We start from the raw sequence: 25,128 nt of genomic DNA, 5'->3' as shown, positions 1-25,128 counted from the left end.
TTGTTTTAATTGTTTTTATTGTTATACTTATTTATTATTGCTGAGCCCCCAGAAAAGGGCAGCATGCAGGTGGAAAAAATAAAATAAATAAAAGAAGCATTCAGTTACGTAATGTCCTGCAGCAACGGTACGGATTCATTTTGGACTCCTGAAGCGGTGACATGCAGGTCAGCTGAGATAAAGCTAAGTTGAACAGTTGCAAAGAGTCCTGAGGAGCAGGGGTAGTCAACCTGTGGTCCTCCAGATGTTCATGTACTACAATTCCCATGAGCCCCTGCCAACGTTTGCTGGCAGGAGCTCATGGGAATTGTAGTACATGAACATCTGGAGGACCACAGGTTGACTACCCCTGCTGAGGAGGAGCGGCTTAATCTAGCAGCCTCAGACGTCGCTGTCAAAGGCTTTCATGAGGACCCTCTGCGAATCACTCGCAAGCTCTTCCAAGCAATGACTCAACATGGAGTACGTAGAGTGGAAGGAAATACCCCCAGCAGCCAGGGCTCCGTAAATTGGGATACGGTGGAGAAGGAAATCAGCCACCATCAGGCCCGTGCTGGCGGCCCTCCCCAACAACCCTACCACCACATCCCTGCTGATGGTGCGGCCTAGGATGCTATGTACTTCAGCCCGTAGAACCTCCAAAGGTTTCCCCGAGCGCTCCGACAGCCGCGTCAGGGATGCTGCATCTAGGCCGAAGTCCTGGCGGTAGGTGGTGAGCTTCCTCAGCAAGATGGAGACGTCACAGGTGAAGGCCAAGCCCGGCAAGGGGACAGCGGCCACCAAGCAGGAGACCAAGGCGACCTTCCAAACCTCCTGGTGAAGGAGCTGTCTCTTCTTCTCAATGATGCCCAAGGAGACGTTGGGCAGGGACAACAGGAAAGCATGGCGTTTGTGGCTCGGCAGCTCTTGCTCCAAAGTCTCCTCAAAGGCCTGGAAGTCAAACTTGTCGATCTCAAAGCTACTGAGCAGGAAGACCTTGGTATCTCCAAGCCCAGCCTTGGCAAGCTTCTCGTGGCAGTCATTCCTGATCACCTCCAAGACCTCCTCTTTGGTGGGCGGATTCTTCCTCCTCGCCATGGACTCCAGATCGTTGTCCACCTTGGTGCGCACAAAGTAAAACCTCTTGCCTGCTCCTACAATGGCCTTGGCCAAACGGATGTGGTTCTCCTTGAACCTCTCTGAGGCAAGGATGATGAAGAAATCATAGTGAGAGAACTCTACGGCTTCCAAGTAGTGATCTGCTTGAAAGTTGGGGGTGCCAATGCCTGGGAGGTCCCACAGGATGACGTTGGGGTAACTAGGGTGGGAGTAGGGTGTGGGTTGGGTTGTGGTCTCGGTCACACCGGTCGCAGCCGCCCCTTCATTGTCATCATTCAAGCCCCTCAAGGCATTGACAAATGTAGATTTGCCGGCACCAGACTCTCCAGTGATGGCGATGTCAAGCTGTGCGTTCCAGATGGCCTCCAGGCTGCACTGGATACGTGTCACCACCTCAGAAAGTCCTCCCAGCTCATAAGCCTCCTGGATCTCTGCAATCTCCTTTTCGGTAATCAGTTCAAAGCCTAGGCGGGCAGGTTTCAGGACCCTGTGGGGGGAAAAGACATGAATGGACTGCTTTAGGATACTTTGGGCTGATCCTGCGTTGAGCAGGTGGTTGGACTAGATGGCCTGTATGGCCCCTTCCAACTCTATGATTCTATGACTGGAGGCCAAGGTAGTTATCACATGGCTACATTCAGTGATGTGTGTCTGATGACTCAAATTTAACCAAATAATATAGATATTTTAAAAATGACAGCAAAATGAGATATATATCCACCATGTACAAACTTGGACAATCCACAAAGCAGCATTGGGGTTTGCCCATATTTGAGAGCCCACATCTAGCCCATCTAATATGATTGATTTGTAGCACAAGAGCCCTGGCAACTTTAGACAAAGGGACCACCATCAGATGACATGTCTAGTAACCAGATTTTGTGCCCAAAAAATTGCACCCTGAGATTGAGATGGGATGAAAATTTAAATCTCACATTTCTTTTCTGTTTTCAACATATCATAAAGACAAATTTAATGAGGTTTATTTTTCCCTTTCTGTTTTAAATACCAGATTGTGATGATTGTGAATATGTTGACTGAGGACCGTGATAATAAATTGGAACTGGGCAAAGGGGCCATGGCTTAACAGAAGAGCATCTGATTAGCATGCAGAAGATCCTAGGTTCAATCCGCAGAATCTCCAAATAAAAAGACCAGGGTGTAAACTGCACGGAGCTTTTATTCCAACCCCATATCGATTCAGTCCCTGCCCTCTACACAGAATGCGATTTCCGTTTGGATTTTGGGCGATTTAAATTTTCCTTCTACAGCAAGAAGGATTGATCCGGAGTGACCCTACCTTTATTGTGCAATATCTTAGAGTGCTTTTAAGCCTCAATATTTAAAGGCTGTTTTGAATCTGGGCTCCCCTCCGTGGTAGAGGACCCGTGATTGGCTACAGGTGGTCATGTGATAAGCCTGCCTTAAAGGAGAAGCCCCTAATTTCTCTCAACTTCTGTCGGTCCTGGATTTTTTCTCCCTCCTCTGCCTTTTTCGATCCTCTCCCCCTCCCCTCCAAGAAAAGAAAGAGGCTCCCTGCCTGGCTCCTCTCCCCCCCCCCTTCAAGAAAAGAAAGAAAGAGGCTTGGCTCCCCCACCACCACCTTCTGAACTACCCTAACCACATGCAGAAGACTTTCCTGTTTCAATGGGGAGGAGGGGGGGAGAGGAAGACCCGAGTTCAAAGCAATCTGAATTCAACAGGATTGACAATGGAATAAACAAAGTAAGTGCAGACTCTGCCCAGGTCATGAATGCTGATCTGAAAGACCTGAATGGTAAGAAGGCTGAGAAAGACTGGCCTACTGCATTGTGAATTGCATCAGTTGAATTTGGCAAGATCCCAACACATTTCCCGGCTTCCAGAGGAGGTGGTGGGCTCTCCTTCCTTGGAAGTTTTTAAGCAGAGGCTAGCGAGCCATCAGACAGAAATGCTGGTTCTGTGAGTTTAGGCAGATTGTAAATGGCTGGGCAGAAGGGATTGTGTCCATGCTTGGCTCTTGTGGCCCTTCCTTGCATGGCCAGGAAAATGCCGATCACCACTTTATGACCAGGAGGTGAATTTCCTGCCTAGGGATTTACCGGGGGGGGGGGGGGTGTTGAGGGGCATCATCTGGCTGTGGAATTCGGGTCATTGTGCATGGGCAGGTAGTTGTGAATTTCCTGCATTCTGTAGGGGGTTGGGACTAGATGACCCTGGAGGTACCTTCCAACTCTATGATTCTATGATTCCTACGTGGCATCCAGTTCAGAAAAATCGGAAATTGGAAAGACCAACATCGCCACCTACAGGATCATTTTTTAAATTGCAAATTTAAAGTCAAACTTGGAGTCAACACTGAATACCTTCTGTAGATTTCTTGATTTAAATATTGTGTCTATCTGGATGGATTGTTGTGTCTATTTGGGTCAAGTGGCTTAACTGAATCAACTGGCATTTGTTATTAACTATTATTTGTTAACAATTGCTATCTGAGATATAAGCTCTTTTCTTGTGATTGAAAGAACAACAAATTGTAATTGTAGTAAAATTGCCAGGGTTTTTTCCCTCTGTGCTCACCTCCTCTCAAATGCTAATTGGTCTAGACAAGAAGCAGGTACCTGGAAGGGTGGGGGAGATTTCTTCTTCCTGTATTTCCCTGGGAAACAAAGGAGTTTTCTGTGGATGGGGCTGGAAATTCTTGTTTTCCGCAGGACCTGGGGGTAATCCAGGTGATAGCGGACAGAGAGGTATATCTGCTGCTGACCACAGGAAGTGGGGCTCTTTCGCCTGCTGACCACTGAAGTAGGTGGTTGCTCTGAGTAGAAGAGGTGAGCATCCATCTTGGACTGTGTGGCTGCCAAGTAAGCTGACCATGCCATAAGAACCTGGAACCCCTTAAGCAAAGGGGCCTATTCTATGGATATGTTTTAGTAGAGGGACAGAAGGATTATTTCTCACCCAATTTCTTTTGACTCTTTTACTTAACTGTGTGCTATGTTAAAGATATGCTGATCAACCTTGTTCTCGTAATACATCCTTTATTAAGAAGCTTGCAGCGGCTCTCTGACTACCTTGAGCTCCCCCGTCTTGGAAACGCTCAAAGGCTCAAGGGGGTGGCAGGTTACAGTAGATGAGCAATAGGGATGTGAGTGTCCTACGTAGTGCAGGGGGTTGGACTAGATGACCCATGAGGTCCCTTTCCAACTCTACGATTCTATGATTCTATGAGTCAGTGCAAGAGAAAGACACAGGGTCAGGGGAGGAAGTTAGGCAAGCAGTTACTCCCCTGGACGGAAGGAAGGTATTCCCTGCAGTAAATCGTCCCCACGGTGCTCACATGCTGGGCCATGGAGGACACAGAGGTGAGGCTTCAGAAGTGGAAGGGGAAACTGGAGTCCTGGTCCTCCCAGCAGGCAGCCCTGTACAATGACCAGGTGGCAGCAGTGAGTTACCCAGAGACCTTTTTGTGGCCCTCCTGGAGTTGAAAACCAGCTGTAAAAGGGCGTGGGCAAGGGGGAAACAGGGCTTGCAAAGCAAAAATGGGCCTGTTCCCTCACAGTTATTAATATGATGAGAGAAAGACATTCTCCACTGGAGAATGACTTTTCCTGAGGGAGAAAGGGATTTCTCCAATAGAAGTCCTTCTTTGTTGAAAGAAGTCTTCTAATGTTGGCAGAAGACGTATGGGAAGGACTTTGCAGGAACTAATCCGATGGCTTGAGGAAAGTGGACTTTGACATTTCTACACTTTTAGCTGCCACAGTCAGACAGCTCTGAGCAATCTCCAAGGGGAATACTTTTCAGGTGACGTCGTGTTGCAATAACCATGTAAAAATGTTGTTGATCCGGATCAGCCCAAGTGGCTGCAATGTGAGCATCATCCCTGAGTAGCTCTTTTGCAGTAAACACTGTTTACCTTGGGAGGATGCACTTTGACCCACCTCAGGCTCAAAATGAATTGCAAGTAATGATGCTCAAGACAATCCAGCCACCTGGACTCATACAGGACGTAGGTTTCCTGTCCCATCCCAATGTTGATTTCTCTAGGCCGACCACCTGTCTACATATCACACCTGCTACTGTCATTTGCCATCTGAAAGCACTCCACTCTAGCTGTATCTAAAGAATAGATTCAAATGGGTAGCCATGTTGGTCTGAAGTAGCACAATAAAATCAGAGCCCAGTAGCACCTTGAAGACCAAATCATTTTTGGTCTTAAAGATCCTACTGGGCTCTGATTTTATCGTATCTAAAGAATGGAGCAATGACTCATGAAACCTCATACCCTGCCACAAATTTTGTTCACCTTTAAGGTGCTACTGGACTTTTCCTCTTTTCTAAAGTTGCAGGAAGGTTCATGAATAGACTTCCCCCCACCTCTTAGCAATTTTTAAACATGAAGATCTGCTACGGTTGCCAGCATCCAGGTATAGCTTGGAGATCTCCAGAAATTGCATCTGATCTCCATTCAACAGAGAACAGTCCGCATGGAGAAAAACGGCAACTTTGGAGGGTGGGCTCATACCCCTCTGATGTCCCTCCCCAAACCTCACCTTCCCCAGACATAAGCTTTTCTTTAAAGGCAATCGAGTTACGCTCTACGGAACGATTCACAAGGTTACTTAGATACACCTTAGGACTGTAGTCTAACTGTGTTTAGCTCACTGAAATTAGCATCCTGCTGTATTTTTTGTGTCATCTAATCTAATGTGTCATAAAACGTGTCTATGCTTTGCTTCAGTTCCCTTTTTAGATTTCTGATTCGTTTTACAACCTTAAACCTACTGTATTGTTTACTGAATGCCCTATCCTGCTGATTGTATTGTCTCACTCTGTGTTATCTGACCTGAGTCCAAGTGGGAAAGGCAGACTATGAATGCCATAAAAAAAAATTAACGTCTCCTGCCAAATCGCCAGGAATTTCTCAACCCAGTGCTGGGACCCTATGGTCAGGCACAGGACAGCCCCTTCTCCAGAGGCCCTCTAGATGCCCTGACCATCTAGGGCAGGAGATGCCTCACCCTGAGGTTGGTGGGCAGTGTGTACTGGGAGTGGACTGGTGAAGTGGGGAGGGAACAGATTGGATTATGCTGCTTAGAGATTGTAATTTTATTGGTGTTTGTATCAGGTTTTACTGCAAATCGCCACAAGCCAGCGTGGCCCAGGAGTGGCGGTCAATAAATTAAAAAACAAATTTAACAAATTAAAAATAAAAGCCACGTAGGAAGAAGGCTAACTCTTCTGTGTGGTTTTGCTTATCTGAACCGGTTTGGTGTAGTAGTTAGGAGTTTGGACGTCTAATCGGGTTTGATTCTGCACTCCCCCACATGCAGCTAGCTGGGTGACCTTGGGCTCGCCACAGCACTGATAAAGCTGTTGTGACCAAGCAGGAATATCAGGGCTCTCTCAGCCTCACCTACCCAATAGGTTATCTGTTGTGGAGAGAGGAAAGGGAAGGAAAGGTAAGCCGCTCTGAGACTCCTTTGGGTAGAGAAAAGTGGCATATAAGAACCAACCCTTCTTCTTCTTCTAATCCCTTAAGGCCACACGCCCGTAACTAGAACCATGCAGATACGAACCCCAGTTCCCCTTCTCCTTATCACAGTCCCATCCTGTTTTCTCCAAAAGCAGGCCCCACAATGCCCTCCAGGATGTTCTGGTGGCAACCCAGCCTTTTTACTGACCTCTCATACATTTGTACATCTTTCAGCAGGGCTTGTCGCAATTGGGGGCAGTCCAGCGCTTCGGGCTCAAAGGCCGAGATCAGGAACACAAAGGGCTCCCTGAGGTGGTGGCCCCCCAGCGATTCGGCGCAGACCCCCCGCAGAGCCTTGAGCACCTCCGACCGGTCATAGCGTTCGCCCATCAGCCGCTTGAGGGTGTGCACCTCCAGGTCAGCCTTGGTGCGAGCAAAATAGACAGTCTTCCCAGCCACTTGGACCTCCCTTGCAAGGTGGGCGTGGACCTCATCAAACTTGCCGTCCGTCACCATGACAAACACGTCTGCCTCGCCCAGCCATCGCTCCGCTTGTCCTTCGCCCTCCAGTTCCAACTCCCAAATCAGTAAGTTGGGGTGGGAGGGATCGGGGTACATGACAGGAGACCCCGATTTAGGTGGGGCCCCCACGGGTGCAGCTCCAACATCTCCTTCTGTCATCCCTCGCACAGCGTTCAGGAAGGCGGACTTGCCCACCCCGGGCTTGCCCACAAGAACCACGGAGACATCCCCCTGCTCGGGGGAACCGGGGGTGGAGCTTGGAGGCGTCCCGAGAGGCATTCTGGGCGCAGGAAAAGGGTTTCCTCAAAGGATGCTGTGGAAACATCAGAGAAAGAAAAACATGAAGCAGGAACGGATGTTTTTGCCCAGAGTTTAGCATCAAGCGTCATGAACTTTGTCAGATTACATTCTATGCCAAATTTCTATCACGCCGGCTGCCAAAACGGAACTAGCTAGCCTCCAGTCACAAGCACGCTGCTCTAATAAGTTCTACTAAGATCTCCGCTTGCTACTGAAGATGAGACATATCCACCGCACACACACACACCCAGCTACAGCAAACAAAGCGCCACACTGTCTCCTCCAGGCATCAGACTAAACAAAGAGCAAAGGGATCAAAAAGGAAGGAAAGCATACGCCCTTGATGGAGGCAGGGCCTTCCAATAAATCACTCAGTGGCTCTCTCAGCACTGTTAATCTTTATAAACAAACCTTGACTTCATTTTCATTGTCTTCAAGAATGATTCAGGACCCAGATTTATTTTTCAGCCTTCCGGGTTTTATATTTTCATGACCACAGGTTGTAACTATGGCGACCACAAAATTCTAAACATCGTTTCTTGTTAGTTTAAAAAGTTATCGCAAGTGGCGTTGGGGGCGGGTTTTGCCGATACTGAGGACCACCAAAAAGACAAACCCATGGGGTTTAGATCCAATCAAACCGGAACTCTCTGCAGAAGCTAAAATGACTGAACTAAGGCTATTGTACTTTGGTCATGTCATGTGAAGACAAGAGTCAATGGAAATGACAATCTTGTTATGAAAAGCTGAAGGCCACAGGGAAAGAAGATCCAACGTGAGATGCATTGACTCCATCAAGGAATGCATGACGAAGTGACATTTTGGAGGCCATTAAATCATAGGGTCACCATAAGTCGGAGAGAACTTCACACACACACATAAAAGGTTGGATGTAAGGGTGATCTGGCTGCGACATCTGTCACCCCATTGATCGCCAGGGTTGATTCGGCTGATCTGGCTGGCTAGGCGGGTGTCCTCTACCTCCCTCACCGCTCCATGTGCATCCCTCCCGAAGCTGCGCGCTTGGTGGAAGAGGACGACCATCCCAGATAGAAGGAGTGTACCATTCTTCGGTCAAGAGTATGCATAAAAGGTTCTCGAGCGTGTAAATGAAAGTGTAGTGCCCATTATCCTCGGATCTCAGAAGCTAAACAGCGTTAAACTTGGTTAGTCCTTGGATGGAACAAGCAAGGAAGCCCAGGGTCACAAAACAGAGGAAGGGGAAAGCAAGCCACCTCTTTGTTGGCAGAGTTTCAAGATACAAAGCGGGCGAAGCACCAAGCTGCTTAGAGGAAGAATATAGTTTTATTAAGAAAAGGAACAAATTTTGGATAGGATGAGAAGAGAGAGATTTCAAACTACCTTATAGTGTTCTGTTGTCCTTATTTTGTCGGTTCTGGAGACAAGCAGGAAGGAAGTATGCTCAAAGGAGCAACAAGTCTCCCAATGAGGAGGAGATTATTTGAAAAATACCAGGAAGTTCCTCATCTAAATTAGCTACATGAACATCTCCTCCGATGCTCCCTGTAGGATATTGTTCATTTTCTGTTCATAGAATCATAGAGTTGGAAGGGACCTCCTGGGTCAACTAGTCCAACCCCCTGCACTATGCAGGTTCAATCATGCACACAACAGTTCTTGCATAGGCCAATACTCTGAACATCCCCTGTCTTGAAAACCCTACAAGCAGGGGTATCCAAACTAAGTGCTGGCAAGGGCTCATGGGAATTGTAGTCCATGGACATCTGGAGTGCCAGTTTGGCCACCCTTGCCCTACAAGGTCACCATAGGTCGACTGTGAGAGAGAGAGAGAGGGAGAGAGAGAGAGAGAGAGAGAGAGAGAGGGAGAGAGGGAGAGAGAGAGGGAGGGAGGGAGGGAGGGAGGGAGGGAGAGAGAGGGAGGGAGGGAGAGGGAGAGAGAGAGGGAGAGAGAGAGGGAGAGAGAGAGGGAGAGAGAGAGAGAGAGAGAGAGAGAGAGAGCTAACCTCTACCTCTCACCTAATAATGCATTGTATTTCTACTGACTAGAGCAGGGGTAGTCAAACTGCGGCCCTCCAGATGTCCATGGACTACAATTTCCAGGAGCCCCTGCCAGCATTCGCTGGCAGGGGCTCCTGGGAACTGTAGTCCATGGACATCTGGAGGGCTGCAGTTTGACTACCCCTGGACTAGAGCAAGAGGCATTTACTATAATAAATGACTGTCGAACTTACTTAGGTGCCACGATGGAATTTCTAGCTGCTATGAAGCCCTGGCTTACCAAGCCCTGTTTTAAAATTAAAATGGAAACCTGGAAGTGAAATAAGCTTTAAGACAATTCCAAAAGCCCCCCCCCCCTCCTTCAAACTGACCAATGAGCAGAGACCAACCAAGAGCACAAAAGGGGGGAAAGTTAAGGGAAAAACCTCGGCAATCCATTTTTTCTCATTAGTATGCAGAGCTAAACTCCGCGATTCGGATGAGAAAACAACCTGAGAAAGAAAATCTGTGCAGAGCACAGGTACAGAATGCACACTGGATGTGAGTTAAAAGACCACCTTCAATTCTGTGGGAAATCTAAATTAAGCTGTGCCCGCAGAAGGGCCCAGGATTAATATCGCTGCGCCATGTTAAATGGCTGCTAAGGAGGCATAATTGAAAAGCTCTGACACAACAAATCAGCAAAACAGGAGCCCATAATTCAGCAAGATTGGCTACCACACAATGACAGGTACAAGAGCTTTTCGGAGATTAAATTGTTCGGCTAACGGCGAGGCAAACAGGAAGAACTTTGGGTAATCGGGAATGCTTCTGTTGTGTGGGCCTTCTTGACAAATGACAATGAACTCCAACTTCCTACCAGAGGCCTCAGCAGAAAGTAACTCCTCCAAGGTCAGGGCTGCTCCTGCCAACCACGCAGAATTCTAATAACAGCCGAAACTGGCGTGAATATTATTCCCTTGGAGCTCTCTCTCAAGCATTTATCGGTCTTTCCTAACAGTTTCAGGTGGGACGCCATCTTGGTCTGAAGCAACAGAACAGACTGCCTCACCTTTTTTATCTCTGAGAAACCCCTGAAACATCCTCCAGGGCCCATTCTGCACACACTGGATAACGCACTTTCAATGTGCTTTGGCAGCTGGATTTTCCTGTGCAGAACAGGAAAATCTACTTCTAAAGTGCATTGAAACTGCATTATCTTTTGTGTGCAGAATAGGCCCAGGCTTCAAAAAACCACAGAGGGGCAGAATATGCTTGGAAAGCATAGCCCCTCCCCTTCCCACCCCTATTTTGGGATGCGGGGGCATGTCAACACGATCATATATGGCCATATTTTATTTTTTATATTGTGTATTTTGTATTGTATCAATCTGTCCCTTTCATGGGGGTTTTAATGGGATTTTTAATAAGGACATTGTAACCCACCACGAGCCATCGTATGGGAGTGGCAGGCAATAAATCAAATCAATAAATAAATATCACCCAATAAATGTTTAACAGATATTTAAAATATATTAAAAATTAATTCTCACCCATTCGGGAGAGCCTTCCAGGGCTGTCAACAAAATGGTTGAGAAATCCTGCAGTAGAGTCTTTAAGACCAACAAGATTTTATTCTGGGTATAAACTTTCATGTGCACATACACTTCTTCAGACAGCATTACCCAAGAAGCCCTTATTCTTAAGAACAGTTCACCTTGGCTTGCAAAGCGGGCCTTTTGCCTTGGATCTCTGCCTGTTTGTGTTTCTGCACGTGGCCACAGTTCAAACTGGTACCACAGCGTGAGCCAGCAGATGTGGTTTATCTCTCCCTACCCCTTTGCTGCTCAGAAACTAGTAAATGCAAGCACATTTCCCTTTCTGGGGCTAACAGGCAGTGGGAAGGTAAATTGTACCGGGGGGGGGGGGGGCGACAATTAACCTCCCCACAAATGTATCACTGCCTCTGTTTCAGTGGGAGCTTTGGAGAGGCTGTTTCACCTATGAAGAATTGCAAATGACTGTGTCATGTTTTTTAGCACCTGGTGAAAACATGCTTCACCCAAGCCTTTGATGTCTAGTTTCCACTGGGTGCTGTCCTGCCAGGATGGGAGGGAAGGAGGGACAGTGTTTTTAATGAAAAGATTATTTTATGCAGCATTGGCTGGCCTAATTTCTAGAACCCCTGTTGGACTAAGGAAAATTCTTGCCAGATTTGCTGAATTTTGCAAGAAAGGAAGATCAGAAATAAATTACCAAAAGACGAAAGCCATGTCCTTTGGTCTACATCAGGGGTAGTCAAACTGCGGCCCTCCAGATGTCCATGGACTACAATTCCCAGGAGCCCCTGCCAGCATTCGCTGGGAATTGTAGTCCATGGACATCTGGAGGGCCGCAGTTTGACTACCCCTGGTATACATCCAAAATGTAGAAACTGGAGTACTAGTGGACATTTAAGATTGAGCAGGTCAACCGATTTAGGTATTTTGGCATGGTCCTTCAAGCGTCAGGCTCCAAGACGGCCCACAGCTCCTACATGGCTAAACTGAGATCTGCTTTTAACATAGTCAAAATTCTCAGAACTACTTGCTGCTCTTAGGGTCTACTTGGCAAAAACCTTACCTCGATTGCTCTATGGGCCTTTTCTTGAACCTCAAATTTCCTGCCTAGCACTCTTGGAATTGGTGCAGGCTAAATTTCTCCTAGCAGCCTTCCAAGTCCCTAAATCTGTTTCGAATTCATTGGTAAAGCTGGAGAGCGGCATGTTGAAGGTAAAAGCTAGAGTTTTCTTCTCTCAACCCTACAGGCTGGCTTCCCTTAATTCTCTGGGAGTACTTTAAATCCAAAGGGTTCAATCATGCTAAGCAAGCCATTAGCCAGAGAATTCTGGACAATGAGAGACAAATGGATCTCTCAAGATCCCCTGAGTTTTCTGCATCTCCTGTTTCCAGGTGTATTCCAACGCCTGCTGCTTATCTCTTCCTCCTGGGAATCCCTAGGGTCTTTGTCCCACTTTGCCATCTGCGGTGTTAAAAGGTAAATTTAAGACACCTAGGGAGAGAGACTTTGTCCCTGCAAGTCAGGGGAGAATGAAAGAACAGATCAAGTTATCTTTAAACCTGTCTGCCAAAGGTTTATTGTTCCTCTTCTGGAGGAATCTATTTTTGATTCAGAAATTTCTCTCTGGGAATAACCTCCAACGTGCTAAAACGGCTGCAAAATTCTGTGCAACAACAATTAAACAACATTAAAAAAAATACAAAATCTTAAATGAATTTAAACAAATTTAAGTTTTTTCTATTAATTGTATTAAATTTTCTATTAATTTTATTCTCCAGTCAGGTGATTCACAATTTGTTAAGCTGTTTTTAAACAATTTTCTTTCTTAAACTGTTCAAAGGTTTAGTCCTATTTATTTTCAGGGTTATTCTTTCCCCCTCTGTTTATGAAGGGTGATCGGATTATAATTTCTTGAAACTATTTCCAGTCTTCATTATACTGTGGTGAACAAATTTTACTGGCTTCCTAGACAAACTAGCTAGATGGCTGTAATAAACTGAACGATTCTGTATTTTAATCTGCATGGTCATGGCATGGGGGCCCTTGGGTGAAGGTATGGCATATACATTCCCAAAATAGGACAGGGGAACTAATCTCCTAACACAGGGGTAGTCAAACTGCGGCCCTCCAGATGTCCATGGACTACAATTCCCATGAGCCCCTGCCAGTGCTGATAGGGACTCATTGGAATTGTAGTCCATGGACATCTGAAGTGCCACAGTCTGGCCACTCCTGCTCTATGGCATTATACCAAGCTAAGGCTTCCCCCAAACCTCATCTCCTCCTTTGTTTCCATTCCCAAATCTCCAGAAATGATCCAACCTTGAGCTGGCAAACTTAATCCGTTTAGAAGGGCAGCATGATATTGTTGTTAAATTTCTATACCTCCCTGCCTTAAGGTTCTGGTTATCCCCTTTAAGGCCATACGTGGTCTGGGCCCAGTGTACCTAAGGGATCGCCTCTCGGCCTACACCCCTGAAACAGCCTTATGCTCCACCAGTTCCAACTTCCTGGTGGTCCCTGGCCCCAAGGAAGCCCACTTGACTTCAACCAGGGCCAGAGCTTTCTCCATCCTGGCCCCCACCTGATGGAACAAGCTCCCAGAGGAGATCAGGGCCCTGACAGAACCCAAACAGTTCCAAAGGGCCTGCAAAAGGGAGCTCCTCCGCCAGGCATGTGGTTGAGGTTGACCAGAGCCACCACTTCCAATTGGCCCCCCCAGTCGCCCTCCTATAACCATCACCGCAGACTCGCCCACCCACTGGGCCATCAGTAAGCGTTGATTTATTGTTCTCCCCAATGTTCTATTGTTCATAATGTTATAGCTATTATTGTATTATTATAAATGGAGTTATTTGTGTTGTTCCTGTTTGCGCCTTGAGCTTTTGGGAGAGAGAATAGAATAGAATAGAATAGAATAGAATAGAATAGAATAGAATAGAATAGAATAGAATAGAATAAGACAGATGACAGACAGAGGATGGATGGATGGACGGACGGAGGGCAGTGTACATAATACCATTAAAATGAACTGTGGATTAGAACCAACGTGTTACATAAACATTAGCAGTATACAAACCTTAGCAGTATACATACAACACGATAAAAAATAATAATAATTAACCATTGGGCAGCATGGAAACAACAGCAGCCTCCAGATTCATCCTCCCTGCCCATCAATCACCAGGCTAGATCTCTCTCTGCGGGGGTGTTTTGTACGTTAGGGCCATCCGTGGGCAGCCTCAACAGAAAGGGCAAGCAAAGCCCAGCGTCCATGGCTGATCCTAAGCAACAGACAGCCGCGGTCCAAGGCCGGCGCAATTTCGTCTCTCGCCCCCTCCCCGCATTTGCAGGTGCCAATGGCAATTCTGGCCCCTACGCAGGTGGAGAGACCGGCGGAGGCGACTGGCTAGGCGGCTCTTCGGGCCAGGGCGCACGGGCGGGCGCCGCTCCAGGGCGCAGAGACCCCCGACCCACCTACCCACCCGTCGGCCCCGGCTTACCGTCCGGCGCGCGGAGACGTCAGGAGGCGGCGGCTCCGGAGGAAGGGGAGGAGCGGCGTCCTTCTGCCTCCGTAGGTTTCTGTTTCCCGGCGCCGCTCGGAGAGCGTCTCTGGCGCGCCGCCCCAGGCAGGCAGGCAGGCAAGGGGGATCCGCGGCGCAGCGCTCGGCCGGCCGGCCAAGGTAGGGGCTGGAACTCTCCAGCCTCTCGGGAAAGGGGATGGGATGGGGGGAGGAGCACGCCTCTGCCCGAATCTGGCCCTCCCCGGCTCTCCAGGAACCTCCCGGCCCGGCCTTGGCAACGCTCAGAAGGCCGGCCGACGGCGGGGCTGGCTGGGAAAGGGGCGGCAGAGCCGGGGTCCTTTGGGAGAAGGGGGTGGGCGGGCTGCTGGGTTCTCAGATTTGCTGGTGGGGAGAGGCAAAGGGGATCCTTTTTAGGAAATAGCCCGATTCTTTTCGGGTTTTTTGGCGTGGGTGGTTTCACTTCTGCGCAAAAGGCGAATTGTAAAATCCCCACTCGCCTTTTTCTTTTTTCCCTCTCTCTTCCCTTTAGGCGTCCCCTGGCCTTTGGGCTCTGTTGGGAAGTGGGCTGCCAGTGTTGACAGCTCCTTTCTGGCCCCCTTTTCTCGCCGGTTGCGACTCAAGCAGCTCAGAAGGTCGTTCTCCCCCCTTTCTCCAGTTCTCCGCCTGCAGCAATAACCCTGCAGGGTAGGCCAGGGGGAGAGTTTGTGACTGGCCCAAGGTTACCTTGGTAGAACTGGGGATTTGAACCTGGGTCCCCCAGTGTCTTTGTCTATGACTGTATCTAGGATACACACTGGCTTCCAAGGTTGACCGGAAGGACTAGCAACCGAGGCTCTCTGTCATGCAGTTTCCAGAAATGGAACCAGATCAAGCAGAAATGGGGTTTTGCTGTCTTTGAGACTGCAGGTTTGACTTAGCCTTCCTTCCGGATGTTTAAACCAAAGAACCCACCTCTCTTGACTGCAGAAGAGGTGGTTTACCCGATTCTGCTTTTTAGCAGACCATCAGGCGGGAATCCAACAGGTCAAGTACGCATAGTGCGAATTCCTCTCTCAGTGATATAGGAAGATGAACAGGAAAGCAGGCAGCAAAATAGGGGAGAGCTGATAAACAACGATCTGGGGCTCCCTAAGGTGGGATCTCTCTCCCTTCCCTTCCCCCCCCCCCAAATCCTCTGCACCTCATAATATGCTCTTTCTTCATTCACCTTGCAGTTTCCATCATGGCCAGTTCTTCTTGGTTCGACGAAGAGCAGCTGAGAAGCCTCAAGGCCCAGTATGAGGCCCAGAATGCCAAGGGTGCTGCCTCCCAAATCCAGGAACTGGTGGATTGCGTTAACACCCTCAAGATTAAGGTGGGCGTCTTGGGTGGGCGCGGGACAGGGGTGAGCACGCTGATCCAGGCACTGTTGGATCAGCCTCGCAGGGTGAACAATCCCTGGGCTTACTTCCGGAAGACTCCGGAGCCCACCAAGCAGCTCGTGGAGCACATCCACCCAACCTACCCCAACCTCACCCTGTGCGATCTCCCCGGTTTTGAAGCATCTGAGAAGCCGGCCGCGTACCTCAAGCGCTTGGGCGACCTGAGCAAGTACAGCTGCTTCGTGGTGGTGGTGAGTGGGAGCCTGGGAGAGACCCACCTGCAGGTCCTGAAGGCCTTCAAGCAGAAGGGAAAGACCTTCTTCCTCGCGCGCACCAAAGTGGATTTGGATCTGCACACAGCTGAGAGGCGGCTCCGCTTCAGATACAACCCCAGTGAGCAACTGGGGCTCATCCGGAAGGAGCTGATGGAGATGTTGGCCAAGAACCAGATGGACGCCAAGAGGGTCTTCCTGGTGTCAGGGCTGGAGACGGAGAAATACGAGTTCAGCCGCTTTGAGGACAGCTTGGAAGGAGAGGTGCTTAGCTTGAAGAGGTGAGGAAGGACAGGCCGAGGGTACTGAGGTGTCTGGGATTTTGATGAGTATGGCACCAATTATACCAAAACTAACCTGAACATATATATGTCACCACCCCACAGAACGATATTGAAAGCAACCTTAGGCAGTTCTTGGCAGAATATCCATAAAGGTAAAGATAAAGGTATCCCCTGTGCAAGCACCGGGTCATGTCTGACCCTTGGGGTGACGCCCTCTAGGGTTTTCATGGCAGACTCAATACAGGGTGGTTTGCCATTCCCTTCCCCAGTCATTACCATTTACCCCCCAGCAAGCTGGGTCCTCATTTTACCGACCTCAGAAGGATGGAAGGCTGAGTCAACCTTGAACTGGCTGCTGGGATCGAATTCCCAACCTCAGACAGCATGTCACTGCCTTACCACTCTGCGCCACAAGAGGCTCTTAGAATATCCATAAGGAGCTTTTATTAGTCTAGGAGACCAAATGTGGGTAACCCATCACAGCACACAATCATGACTAAAGACAGAGTATCTATTGATTTAATCTATCTATTTATCTATGAGATTTATAGGTGACCGCTCCTGGTCAAGCCAACTCACGACGACTAACAACAGATATAAAACACGATGTTAAAAAATTACCATGACATCCAATACTAAAACCAGCACAGCCACCACCCTGACACCTAGTCTGCTCCCCTCCCCAGGTACCATTTTTCCCGAGTATTGGAGGAGGGACCCAAGATCTCCTTGGCCTGGCCTCAACGAAATGCCTAGCAGAAAAGCTCCTTCTTGCAGGCCCTGCAGAACTGTGTGACTTCCGTTACGGCCCCTAGCTCTTCCGGGAGCTTGTTCCACCAGGCAAGGGCCAGGGCTGAAAGTACAAACATATGGTCAGAATATATATCGGTTTCAGCCCAAACCTGATTGTGCCAAAAGCCTTTCCCAAAGAAAATCTGTTTCATCCCCAAAGTGAAAGCAACTCAAGATTTAGCAACTGATTTCTGAACATTCTGATTACATCAAGTGTGGGCAAACTGGCCTTCCTGATGTCCATGAACTACAATTCCCATGCTGGCAGGGGCTCATGGGAATTGTAGTCCATGGACATCTGGAGGGCCACAGTTTGCCCGCCCCAGGATTACATGGAGCCAATAGGGGGACTGACAGCCATCTTAAACAGCATCTGACCAGTGATCCATCAAGGCCAGTATTCTCAGACTGGCAGCTGCTCTAGGATATCAGACTGACATCTTTCACGTCATCTGCTTCTTGGTCCTTTGAACTGAGGATTCCAGGGATTGAACCTGGGACATTCTGCATGCCAAGGTGAGGCTCTGCTACTGAGCTGTGGCTTCTCCCTAAAAAGATTAACACATGATGTCTTATGTCACGCCCCCCTCAGCTCCTCAATGAACCGAGCTTGGCCTAGCAGCAAAGGTGGTTTATCGCTAAAGTACACTAGAGTAGCAGTCCCCAGCCTTTCTCAGGTTAGGGACCGCCTCCGGAGTGAGGAGAGAGCCGACGGCCGGGTGCTGCGAAAACGCGCACGCGCAATTGCCGCACATGTGCGTTTTTGCCACCAGGTGGCGCTAACGTGCATGCACACAATTGCTGCTCGTGCGCATTTCCGCCACCAGGGGGCGCTAACGAGCATGCGCAGCACCTGCGCTTTTGCGTCACCGCCGGCTGCACCTGCCTCTTCCCTTCTTGCTGTAGGCGGGGGGGGGGGGGCAGGCACGGCTGCTGGCAGCCCGGTACCGTGGCCTTTGCGGCCCGGCACCAGGCCGCAGCCCGGGGGTTGATGACCCCTGCACTAGAGTACATGATACTTCTTGCTCAAACTGATTTGTTAGAAACATTCAGATCAATATGTTCCCCAGTTGTTCCACACACACCCTAATGGCATACTAATACGCCCCAGTTTAGAAAAGGCGGGTTCAGATCTTTCCAAGAGAACAAGCAGTCCAATTACACCCAAGGTGTCAATTTCAGCAGCCCAGATTGAGCTACAGGTAACACTCCACTTACCCCCCCTCACCTGGCTCCATTCTGTTAGCCTAACTACCAATTCGAAAGAGGAGAGGTCGATATAGCAACTAATGCTTTTCTTGTTGACGTAAATTGACATTTTATTGGAACTGCTGGCTTTATGGTTGTGAGCTGCTGCCAGGAGTGACGGGATAGAAATCCAGTAAATGTATTTGTTTGTCACATCTGTATGCCGCCCTCCCCTTAGGCTCAAGGCAGTTCACATGGAACAAAGAACAGGAACAATACAGAGGAAATTGGTAACCATAACAATAGAACAATAATAACAGTGTGAATAGTAAATTCTTAACTGCAACATGTAGATGGACCCATGATTAGTCCTTTTAGGGTGTTAATTTCATGGGAAATGTTGGATTCTGGTCAACCTCAACCAGATGCCTGGCAGAGGAGCTCCCTTTTCCAAGGCCTATGGAATTGTTCTAGTTCTGTTAGGACCCTGATCTCCTCTGGGAGCTCGTTCCACCAGGTGGGGGCTAGCATGGAGAAAGCTCTGGCCCTGGTTGAGGTCAAGCGAGCTTCCCTGGGGCCAGGGATCACCGGGCAGTTGGATTTGGCGGAACGTAAAGTGTAGTCAGAAAAGCAGTCTCTCAGGTACACTGGACCCAGACCACATATGGCCTTAAAGGTGATTACCAGAACCTTAAGTCTGATCCGGAATTCGACTGGTAACCAGTGCAGTTGTTGGAGAATGGGCTGAATGTGGGACCTCCGTGGTGTTGCTGTGAGAACCCTGGCCGCAGCATTCTGGACCAGCTGTAGTTTCCGGGTTAAGGGCAGGCCTGCATAGAGCAAGTTGTAGAAGTCCAGTCTAGAGGTGAATTAGTCATGACCTGATCCTGTGAACGGGTGATACCAGGGACTGAACCTGGGACCATCTGCATGGCCAAGCAGAGGCTCTTCCAGCCCCTCTCCCAAATTTCATTGAGAATTAACGTCTTTATCAGAGGCCCTTTCTCAGATTCCCCTTTGTTAGAAGTGAAGTGTGTAGTTGAACAAGGAAGGGACTTCTTCATGGAGGCACTCTGACTTTGGAATGTACTTTACCTAGTGTCAGACTTCATTGGTTTCTGGCCTTGGGCTAAAGCTTGAAGAGATGTTAAGCCAGGCTTTCTCAATCAGCGTTTCCTGATGGCCCTGGGAGGTTCCTAAATGTGGAGGAGGTTAATTAATTTTGTATATACTTTTAAATTTTCACACAATCATAGAATCATAGAGTTGGAAGTGAACTCCAAGGTCATCTAGTCCAACGCCCTGCAGAATGTAGGAAATTCACAACTACCTGCTCACCCACAGTGATCCCAATTCCATGGCCAGATGTCCCCCCCCCCCCAAAAAAAAAAATCAACCAGAATCATTGGCTAGTCTGGGTTGGAAGAAATTTGCCTTCTGACCCCAAAGTGGCCATTGGCATTTCCCTGGGCATGCAAGAAAGGGCCACAGGAGCCAAGCACTGACACAATCCCTTCTGCCCGGCCACCTGCAATCTGCCTAAATTAATAGAATCAGCATTTTTGTGGGGTGACTTTCTAGCCTGTGCTGAAAAACTTCCAAGGAAGGAGAACCCACCACCTCCCGAGGAAGCCTGTTCCACTGAGGAACCACTCTGTCAGGAACTTCTCCCAGATTTGTTAACCATTTATCGGGTGATATGACCATATATGACTTGCCTCTCCTCCCAAAATATCCAGTGATGGGCCTGGAAGGGGAGGGGCCGTGGGTGGGTGTGTCCACAGCTGCAATTCCCAACCATATTCTGCATGATCACACATCACTGCATGATTCTGGGGTTTCTCAAAGCCTGAAGAACGTTTCAGGAGGTTTCTCAATGGTCAAAAAATGAGAAAGGTTGCGTTAAGCTCTTTGTTACTCCCCTTCTCCATTTTCTCTCCCTAGAAGTCACGACGGGGATCTGGAAGACTTGAAAGCCATGAGCTCAAAGAAGATCGAAGAGCTGTATAACATCTGCCAGAACGGCAGCTTGAGGGAAGTCCCAGCCGTGATCTTCAGTGCCTTGAGGGAGCCCTCTGAGATCCGTCTGGATGTTGCCGTGATCGGAGAAGCCGGCTGCGGGAAGTCCTCGCTAGTCAACGCCCTGAGAGGCCTGGCTGCTGGAGAGTCGGGTGCAGCCCCCACTGGGGTGACAGGGACAACGAGGAAAGCCGCCGTCTACCCACTTCCTTTGGTCCCCTGCCTGTACCTCTGGGATCTGCCAGGAGTTGGCGTGAAGGAGGAGGACGTGAGGCATCTGGCCCTCAGCCGCTACGACTTCTTTCTCCTGGTGGCCTCTGAGCGCTACAAACATGCCCACAGCTGCTTGGCCAGGGCCATTGCTGCAGCCGGGAAGGAGACTTTCTTCGTAAGAAGCAAGATAGATGTTGACATGGAGACCCAGCCCATCCCTGAAGAAGAGCTTCAACAGCAGGTGCGGGAGAGATGCGTGGAGGCACTGAAGAAGGACGGCATCCTCTCCCCACAAGTCTTCCTGGTCTCCAGCCTCGGGCCCAAAGCCTACGATCTGCCCCTTCTCCAGGAAGCCCTGGGCCGTGACGCCGATGACCTGAAGAGGAAAGCTCTGAGGAGAGCCGTACCGACGGTCCTGTCCCGACTGGTAAGGCGGAAGTCCAATGTGCTGATGAAGGACGTGTGGGTGAAGGCCCTGCAGATCTGCCTGTACTGTGTGGAGAAGCCGAACCTGGAAGTGACCAAGAACCTCATGACCAACATCACCAGTTTCTGCATAGACCTTGGCCTGGACAAAAAGTCCTTGGAGGTCACCGCACAGGTCACTAGCAAACCCCTCAAGCTGCTTCAGGGGCAAATCCGGAGCACCTTCACTAAGCCACTGGACTCCCAATATCTGCTGAGTCTTACCACCAAGCCAGTCTCACTGGCCAGCTGGGCGTGGAGCTACGTGCCGTACGTGGGCCGTGGGACCTCCCTGGAACCCAAGATCTCCTTTGAGTCCACTTATGGGATGTTGAAGCAAGTCGTGGTGGAGTTGACGGGGGATGCGGAGCGGGTGCTAAACGCCGCGCTTGCGGAAGAGTAGAGCTGAGCAGGAATTTGGGGGCAGGGGGGGAGGTGAAGTAGCAGCCCTCTACCTTAATGACAGCTGTGGTTTGAAAACTGGAATGGAACCATTTTTGGAACAGTTTGGATGAGGCAAGATCCATGGTTCCAAGCACAATGCCACACAACGGGCTGGATCACACAGATCTGATCCACTAGCGGAAGTTTTTCTCTGGTGGAAGGCAAGGTCCAGCTTGAAAGGATCTCTTCCATCGGATCTCTTTCCGCTGGAGGAAAGCTCCTCGGCTGGTGGAATGGATACAGCGGACCCAACCTCTTGATCAAAAAATGGGATTTTAAAGGCCAAAATTGTTTATACACTACAGCGGTCTCGACTCTGAAAAGCGTAAAAAGGGATGCTTAGATCCCAACTCCCATGTTGGCAGAACAGAACTTGGATGAAGAAAGAGAGGTTAAGTCACTTCCCAAAACGTGTCTGGGCTGTATCACTTCGTCCTTCTAATGGGGGCTCACGTGAACGCTCCTCTGTATTAAAAAAAAAGTCGCCTTCACGTACAGAACAAGAGTGCAGTGAGAAAGCCAGGCTGGAAGCCACCTCCTTGGCCCTGCGGTATACAATCAGACCTGTGTGCTACCTCCATCACAGCATTCTGAAATGACACACCTCCTAGCGCCATTTGTTCTGCTGTTTGTGAGCACCAACCCCAGGGCTGCAATCTGAAGCACTGCTTCTAAGGAAACCTCCCATTGAACACTGACCTTAATCTGCTTGAGGGAGGGGCTTGGCCGGCTAATTATCTGGCGATGGATGCCATTTAGAGTCAATGTGCAGCCCAAACCATGCGCGCACACAAGAGCGGCTCAGTATTGTTTTAGGAGGTACACAGTCGCACAAGCTCTTCCTGCCAGCAATTTTGTTCAGCCCAGCAGACGGAAATTCTGCACGTTCTAACCCTTGCTGGGAGAAAAGGGTGCGGGAAAGTCCGTTTGTGTTTTCTGTTGTCTCACTCATGAATATTTCGCATAGTTGTGGCTTCCTGTTTGCAGGGTGGTTCTGGTTTCACTCAAAAACAAAACAACGGAGGCAGGGAAAGTTTTCTTCCGTGCTGGAAGACAAAGCGTTCGTTCCGGGAAGCACCAAAGCTTCGCATCGACGGTTTGACCAGTGAGAGAGAGCAGAGCACGCACACGTGTATAATCTCCTTTTGGCAATTGTCTTAGTTGGATCTTTTCGTTAAAAAAGTAAATCTCAGCTTGCTTTTCAGCATGGTAGATGGGTGTTCACAGGTGCCCGGATCCTTCTCATACCCACAGAACTGGCTGGGTCATCTTTGGGTCACCGCCTACAATGACAGAAAAACGCGCACTTAATTTACAGAAAGTTTGGGCCGTTGCAAATGACATTCTGACCTTTGGAGAAGCCGATGGAAATAAGTGAAGTGGAAAAATGAGTCCATGCCAGGCGAAAAATATAAAATATAGATAAGACATTTGACTAGTGTAATCCGATAGATCCTGCTGCAATGCAAACAAAACAGGTTGTCAGCTAGGGAACGACTCCTCGAGTCTTTATTCTCAAACCATTTCTAGTCAATATTGTTTTTGTCGATCTTGATCTCGCAGGACTCAAAGGTTTTTGTCTAGAAGATAAAGAATGTAAAAATGAGGAGCTGCACCATCGTCTTGTCTCGTAATATAAAGGATTAAATACAAAAATGTTGACAGCTTAAATCTTACCATGTCCGTCAAAGCTGCAGGAAAGGTTGCGCACAAACATTCTCTAAAGACGGTCAAACATCAAGCTAGGTTGGAATATTACAGTCACACTTGAACGTCTTTAGAAGCCAGGGTGAGCCCTCTGATTTATCTTGCATGCTAACAGTGGCACATCCTGAGGTTTTTACAAGGGAGTCTGTATTGCCTCTGCCCAGCTTGCAAGACCAGTGGGAGGTAACCACGACCTGGTGCGTCTGTCCCCCACTAAGACTGCTCACAGCAATCGGGTTTTGTGCACGAATCCCACGAGGAAACGTTCAGCTGTCCGAGACCCTACCGGAGCAGAAGCCGTGGGGGCAGACCTAAATAAAAATGATATGCCTGAAAGCCACCACTGGAACAGGAGCAGTATAATCCAGATGTGACATTGCTTGTCCTCTTCTCTCTGGTGCGAGCCTGGGCACGGGGAGAAATGCCCCCAACGGGCCACTCCATCAGCGCCCGGATGGGAATGCTCGTAGCCCTCAAGTTCTTCAACGCATCGCTAAAGAAGAGAGGAGACCTGCAGCTGATGTAGTTTGGGGATGCAAGAGAGAGTCGTTCCTGGGCTTTGGCTTGTTAGTTAATTACAGTTAGCACTCTCAGCAGCTGCCGCCTGCATGCCTTTTTCTTCCCCGCACTTCCAGATGATTAGCTTTGTAGGCAGCTCCCTCTGAGGGGGAACCACAACAGCTGTCAGCTGAGGAGACCCCCTGTCGGGAGCACTGATGCAGGGATCAACGGGGCAGTTTTCCGCAGGTTGGCAGCGATGCCACACCTGAATGGTGATCTGTGCTACCCGAGAGTTCTCTGTCGTATGAGCCAGGGGTAGTCAACCTGTGGTCCTCCAGATGTTCGTGGACTACAATTCCCATGAACCCCTGCCAGCGAACGCTGGCAGGGGTTCGTGGGAATTGTAGTCCATGAACATCTGGAGGACCACAGGTTGACTACCCCTGGTATAAGCAGCAAGGAGCAATGTAAAACGGGGGAGAAACATGGATGGAGAAGGGGGGAGAGTCTCATCTCGGCTTAACATGCTGTGTTTATTTTTTCATTGCCGCCAAACGCACTTTAGTCTTGGGGTTTGTAAACATTACATAAACTTACCGTTTACATACCACGATTGGGTGATGTGACTTCTCTTTCGCGCCACATGGGAACTAGCTGTTGTAAACATTGCAGGGTTATGTTCTAAGGTGGTGGTTCTCGACCTTCCTAATGCAGCAGCCCTTTAATACAGGTCCTCAAGTTGTGGTGACCCCCAACCATAAAACTATGCAAGGGTTCTTTCACAGAAATCAAACCGAAACTGACCAATGGCGTGAAGATCCATTGTTCGGGATTGCATATAAATTGTTTGTTTCCCTGAGGTTTCTCAGTTCTGTTCTGCCTCTTGCCCCACCATGCCGATCTCGCTCTTTTCCACAGCTCCAGACAGACAAACACTCTATCTTGATCTACACCGCAAGGCTGTTGTGTGGATGGCACCCCCTCCCCCCCCGGCCAAGCTGCTTGCCCTGCCATGACCCTGTGAAAGTGTTGTTGGGCCCCCAAAGGGGTCCCAACCTCCAGATTGAGAACCACTGCTCTAATGTGTCTAGGCTTCTAAATCAGTGGTCCCCAACCTTTTTCAGGCTGGGGACCGGCGGCAGCAGGGAGGAAGATTGCAATGCGCATGTGCGGCCGAAAACGCACATGTGCGAAAGTGCCGCGCGTGCACGTTTTCGGCATGCGCGCATGCGTGGCCCTGATTCCCTCTCCCCCCCTCCCCCAGTAAGAAGCATGCCGGGCTGCAAGCTTGCGGCCTGGGAAGTTTCTTACTGCGGGGTGAGCCAAGGCCCGGTGCCAGCGCCTTTGCGGCCCGACACAGGGCCGTGGCCCGGTGGTTGGGGACCACCGTTCTATATAACCACTCTAACCTCGACAAGGAAAGCCCTACATTAGTCGATGGGGAAGCTAAAATAAAGAAAC

General features: G+C 49.2%; 2 protein-coding genes across 6 annotated transcripts; one reads left to right on the top strand and one right to left on the bottom strand.

The window, feature by feature from the left end:
* LOC143837207 (interferon-inducible GTPase 5-like) lies at window positions 1–14,545 on the bottom strand. 4 transcript variants are annotated; one of them, XM_077336789.1, is made up of 3 exons: window positions 14,401–14,545; window positions 6,765–7,391; window positions 1–1,585 (listed from the first exon to the last, which is right to left on the bottom strand). In XM_077336789.1, the coding sequence occupies exons 2-3, from the start codon at window positions 7,355–7,357 to the stop codon at window positions 382–384; spliced, it is 1,797 nt and encodes a 598-aa protein (XP_077192904.1). In that variant the 5' UTR covers window positions 7,358–7,391; window positions 14,401–14,545; the 3' UTR covers window positions 1–381. The 4 variants fall into 4 exon arrangements, with proteins under 4 accessions (XP_077192904.1, XP_077192907.1, XP_077192905.1 ...); XM_077336792.1 differs by lacking the exon at window positions 14,401–14,545 and adding an exon at window positions 13,977–14,370; XM_077336790.1 differs by lacking the exon at window positions 14,401–14,545 and adding an exon at window positions 14,022–14,370.
* On the top strand, window positions 14,444–24,277 carry LOC143837206 (interferon-inducible GTPase 5-like). Of its 2 annotated transcripts, XR_013230934.1 has the most exons (4): window positions 14,444–14,580; window positions 15,636–16,335; window positions 20,263–23,982; window positions 24,100–24,277. XR_013230934.1 is itself a non-coding variant. In XM_077336787.1 (3 exons), the coding sequence occupies exons 2-3, from the start codon at window positions 15,644–15,646 to the stop codon at window positions 21,416–21,418; spliced, it is 1,848 nt and encodes a 615-aa protein (XP_077192902.1). In that variant the 5' UTR covers window positions 14,444–14,580; window positions 15,636–15,643; the 3' UTR covers window positions 21,419–24,277. The 2 variants fall into 2 exon arrangements, 1 of the variants encoding a protein (XP_077192902.1); XM_077336787.1 differs by having other exon boundaries at window positions 20,263–24,277.
* Window positions 24,278–25,128: the final 851 nt, after the last annotated feature.

Source organism: Paroedura picta, chromosome 5 (genome assembly GCF_049243985.1).
Source record: "Paroedura picta isolate Pp20150507F chromosome 5, Ppicta_v3.0, whole genome shotgun sequence".
Taxonomy (NCBI): Eukaryota; Metazoa; Chordata; class Lepidosauria; order Squamata; family Gekkonidae; genus Paroedura; species Paroedura picta.
Note: the sequence above shows the minus strand (reverse complement) of the source record. Positions and strands in the feature narration are given on the sequence as shown.

Excerpts from the sequence above, each read along its gene's own strand:
- LOC143837207 (XM_077336789.1), bottom strand. The coding sequence starts at position 7,357 with ATGCCTCTCGGGACGCCTCCAAGCTCCACCCCCGGTTCCCCCGAGCAG. Across the intron at positions 1,586-6,764 it reads GATGTACAAATGTATGAGAG|GGTCCTGAAACCTGCCCGCC; the intron begins GTCAGTAAAAAG and ends TTCCCCCCACAG.
- LOC143837206 (XM_077336787.1), top strand. The coding sequence starts at position 15,644 with ATGGCCAGTTCTTCTTGGTTCGACGAAGAGCAGCTGAGAAGCCTCAAG. Across the intron at positions 16,336-20,262 it reads GAGGTGCTTAGCTTGAAGAG|AAGTCACGACGGGGATCTGG; the intron begins GTGAGGAAGGAC and ends TTCTCTCCCTAG.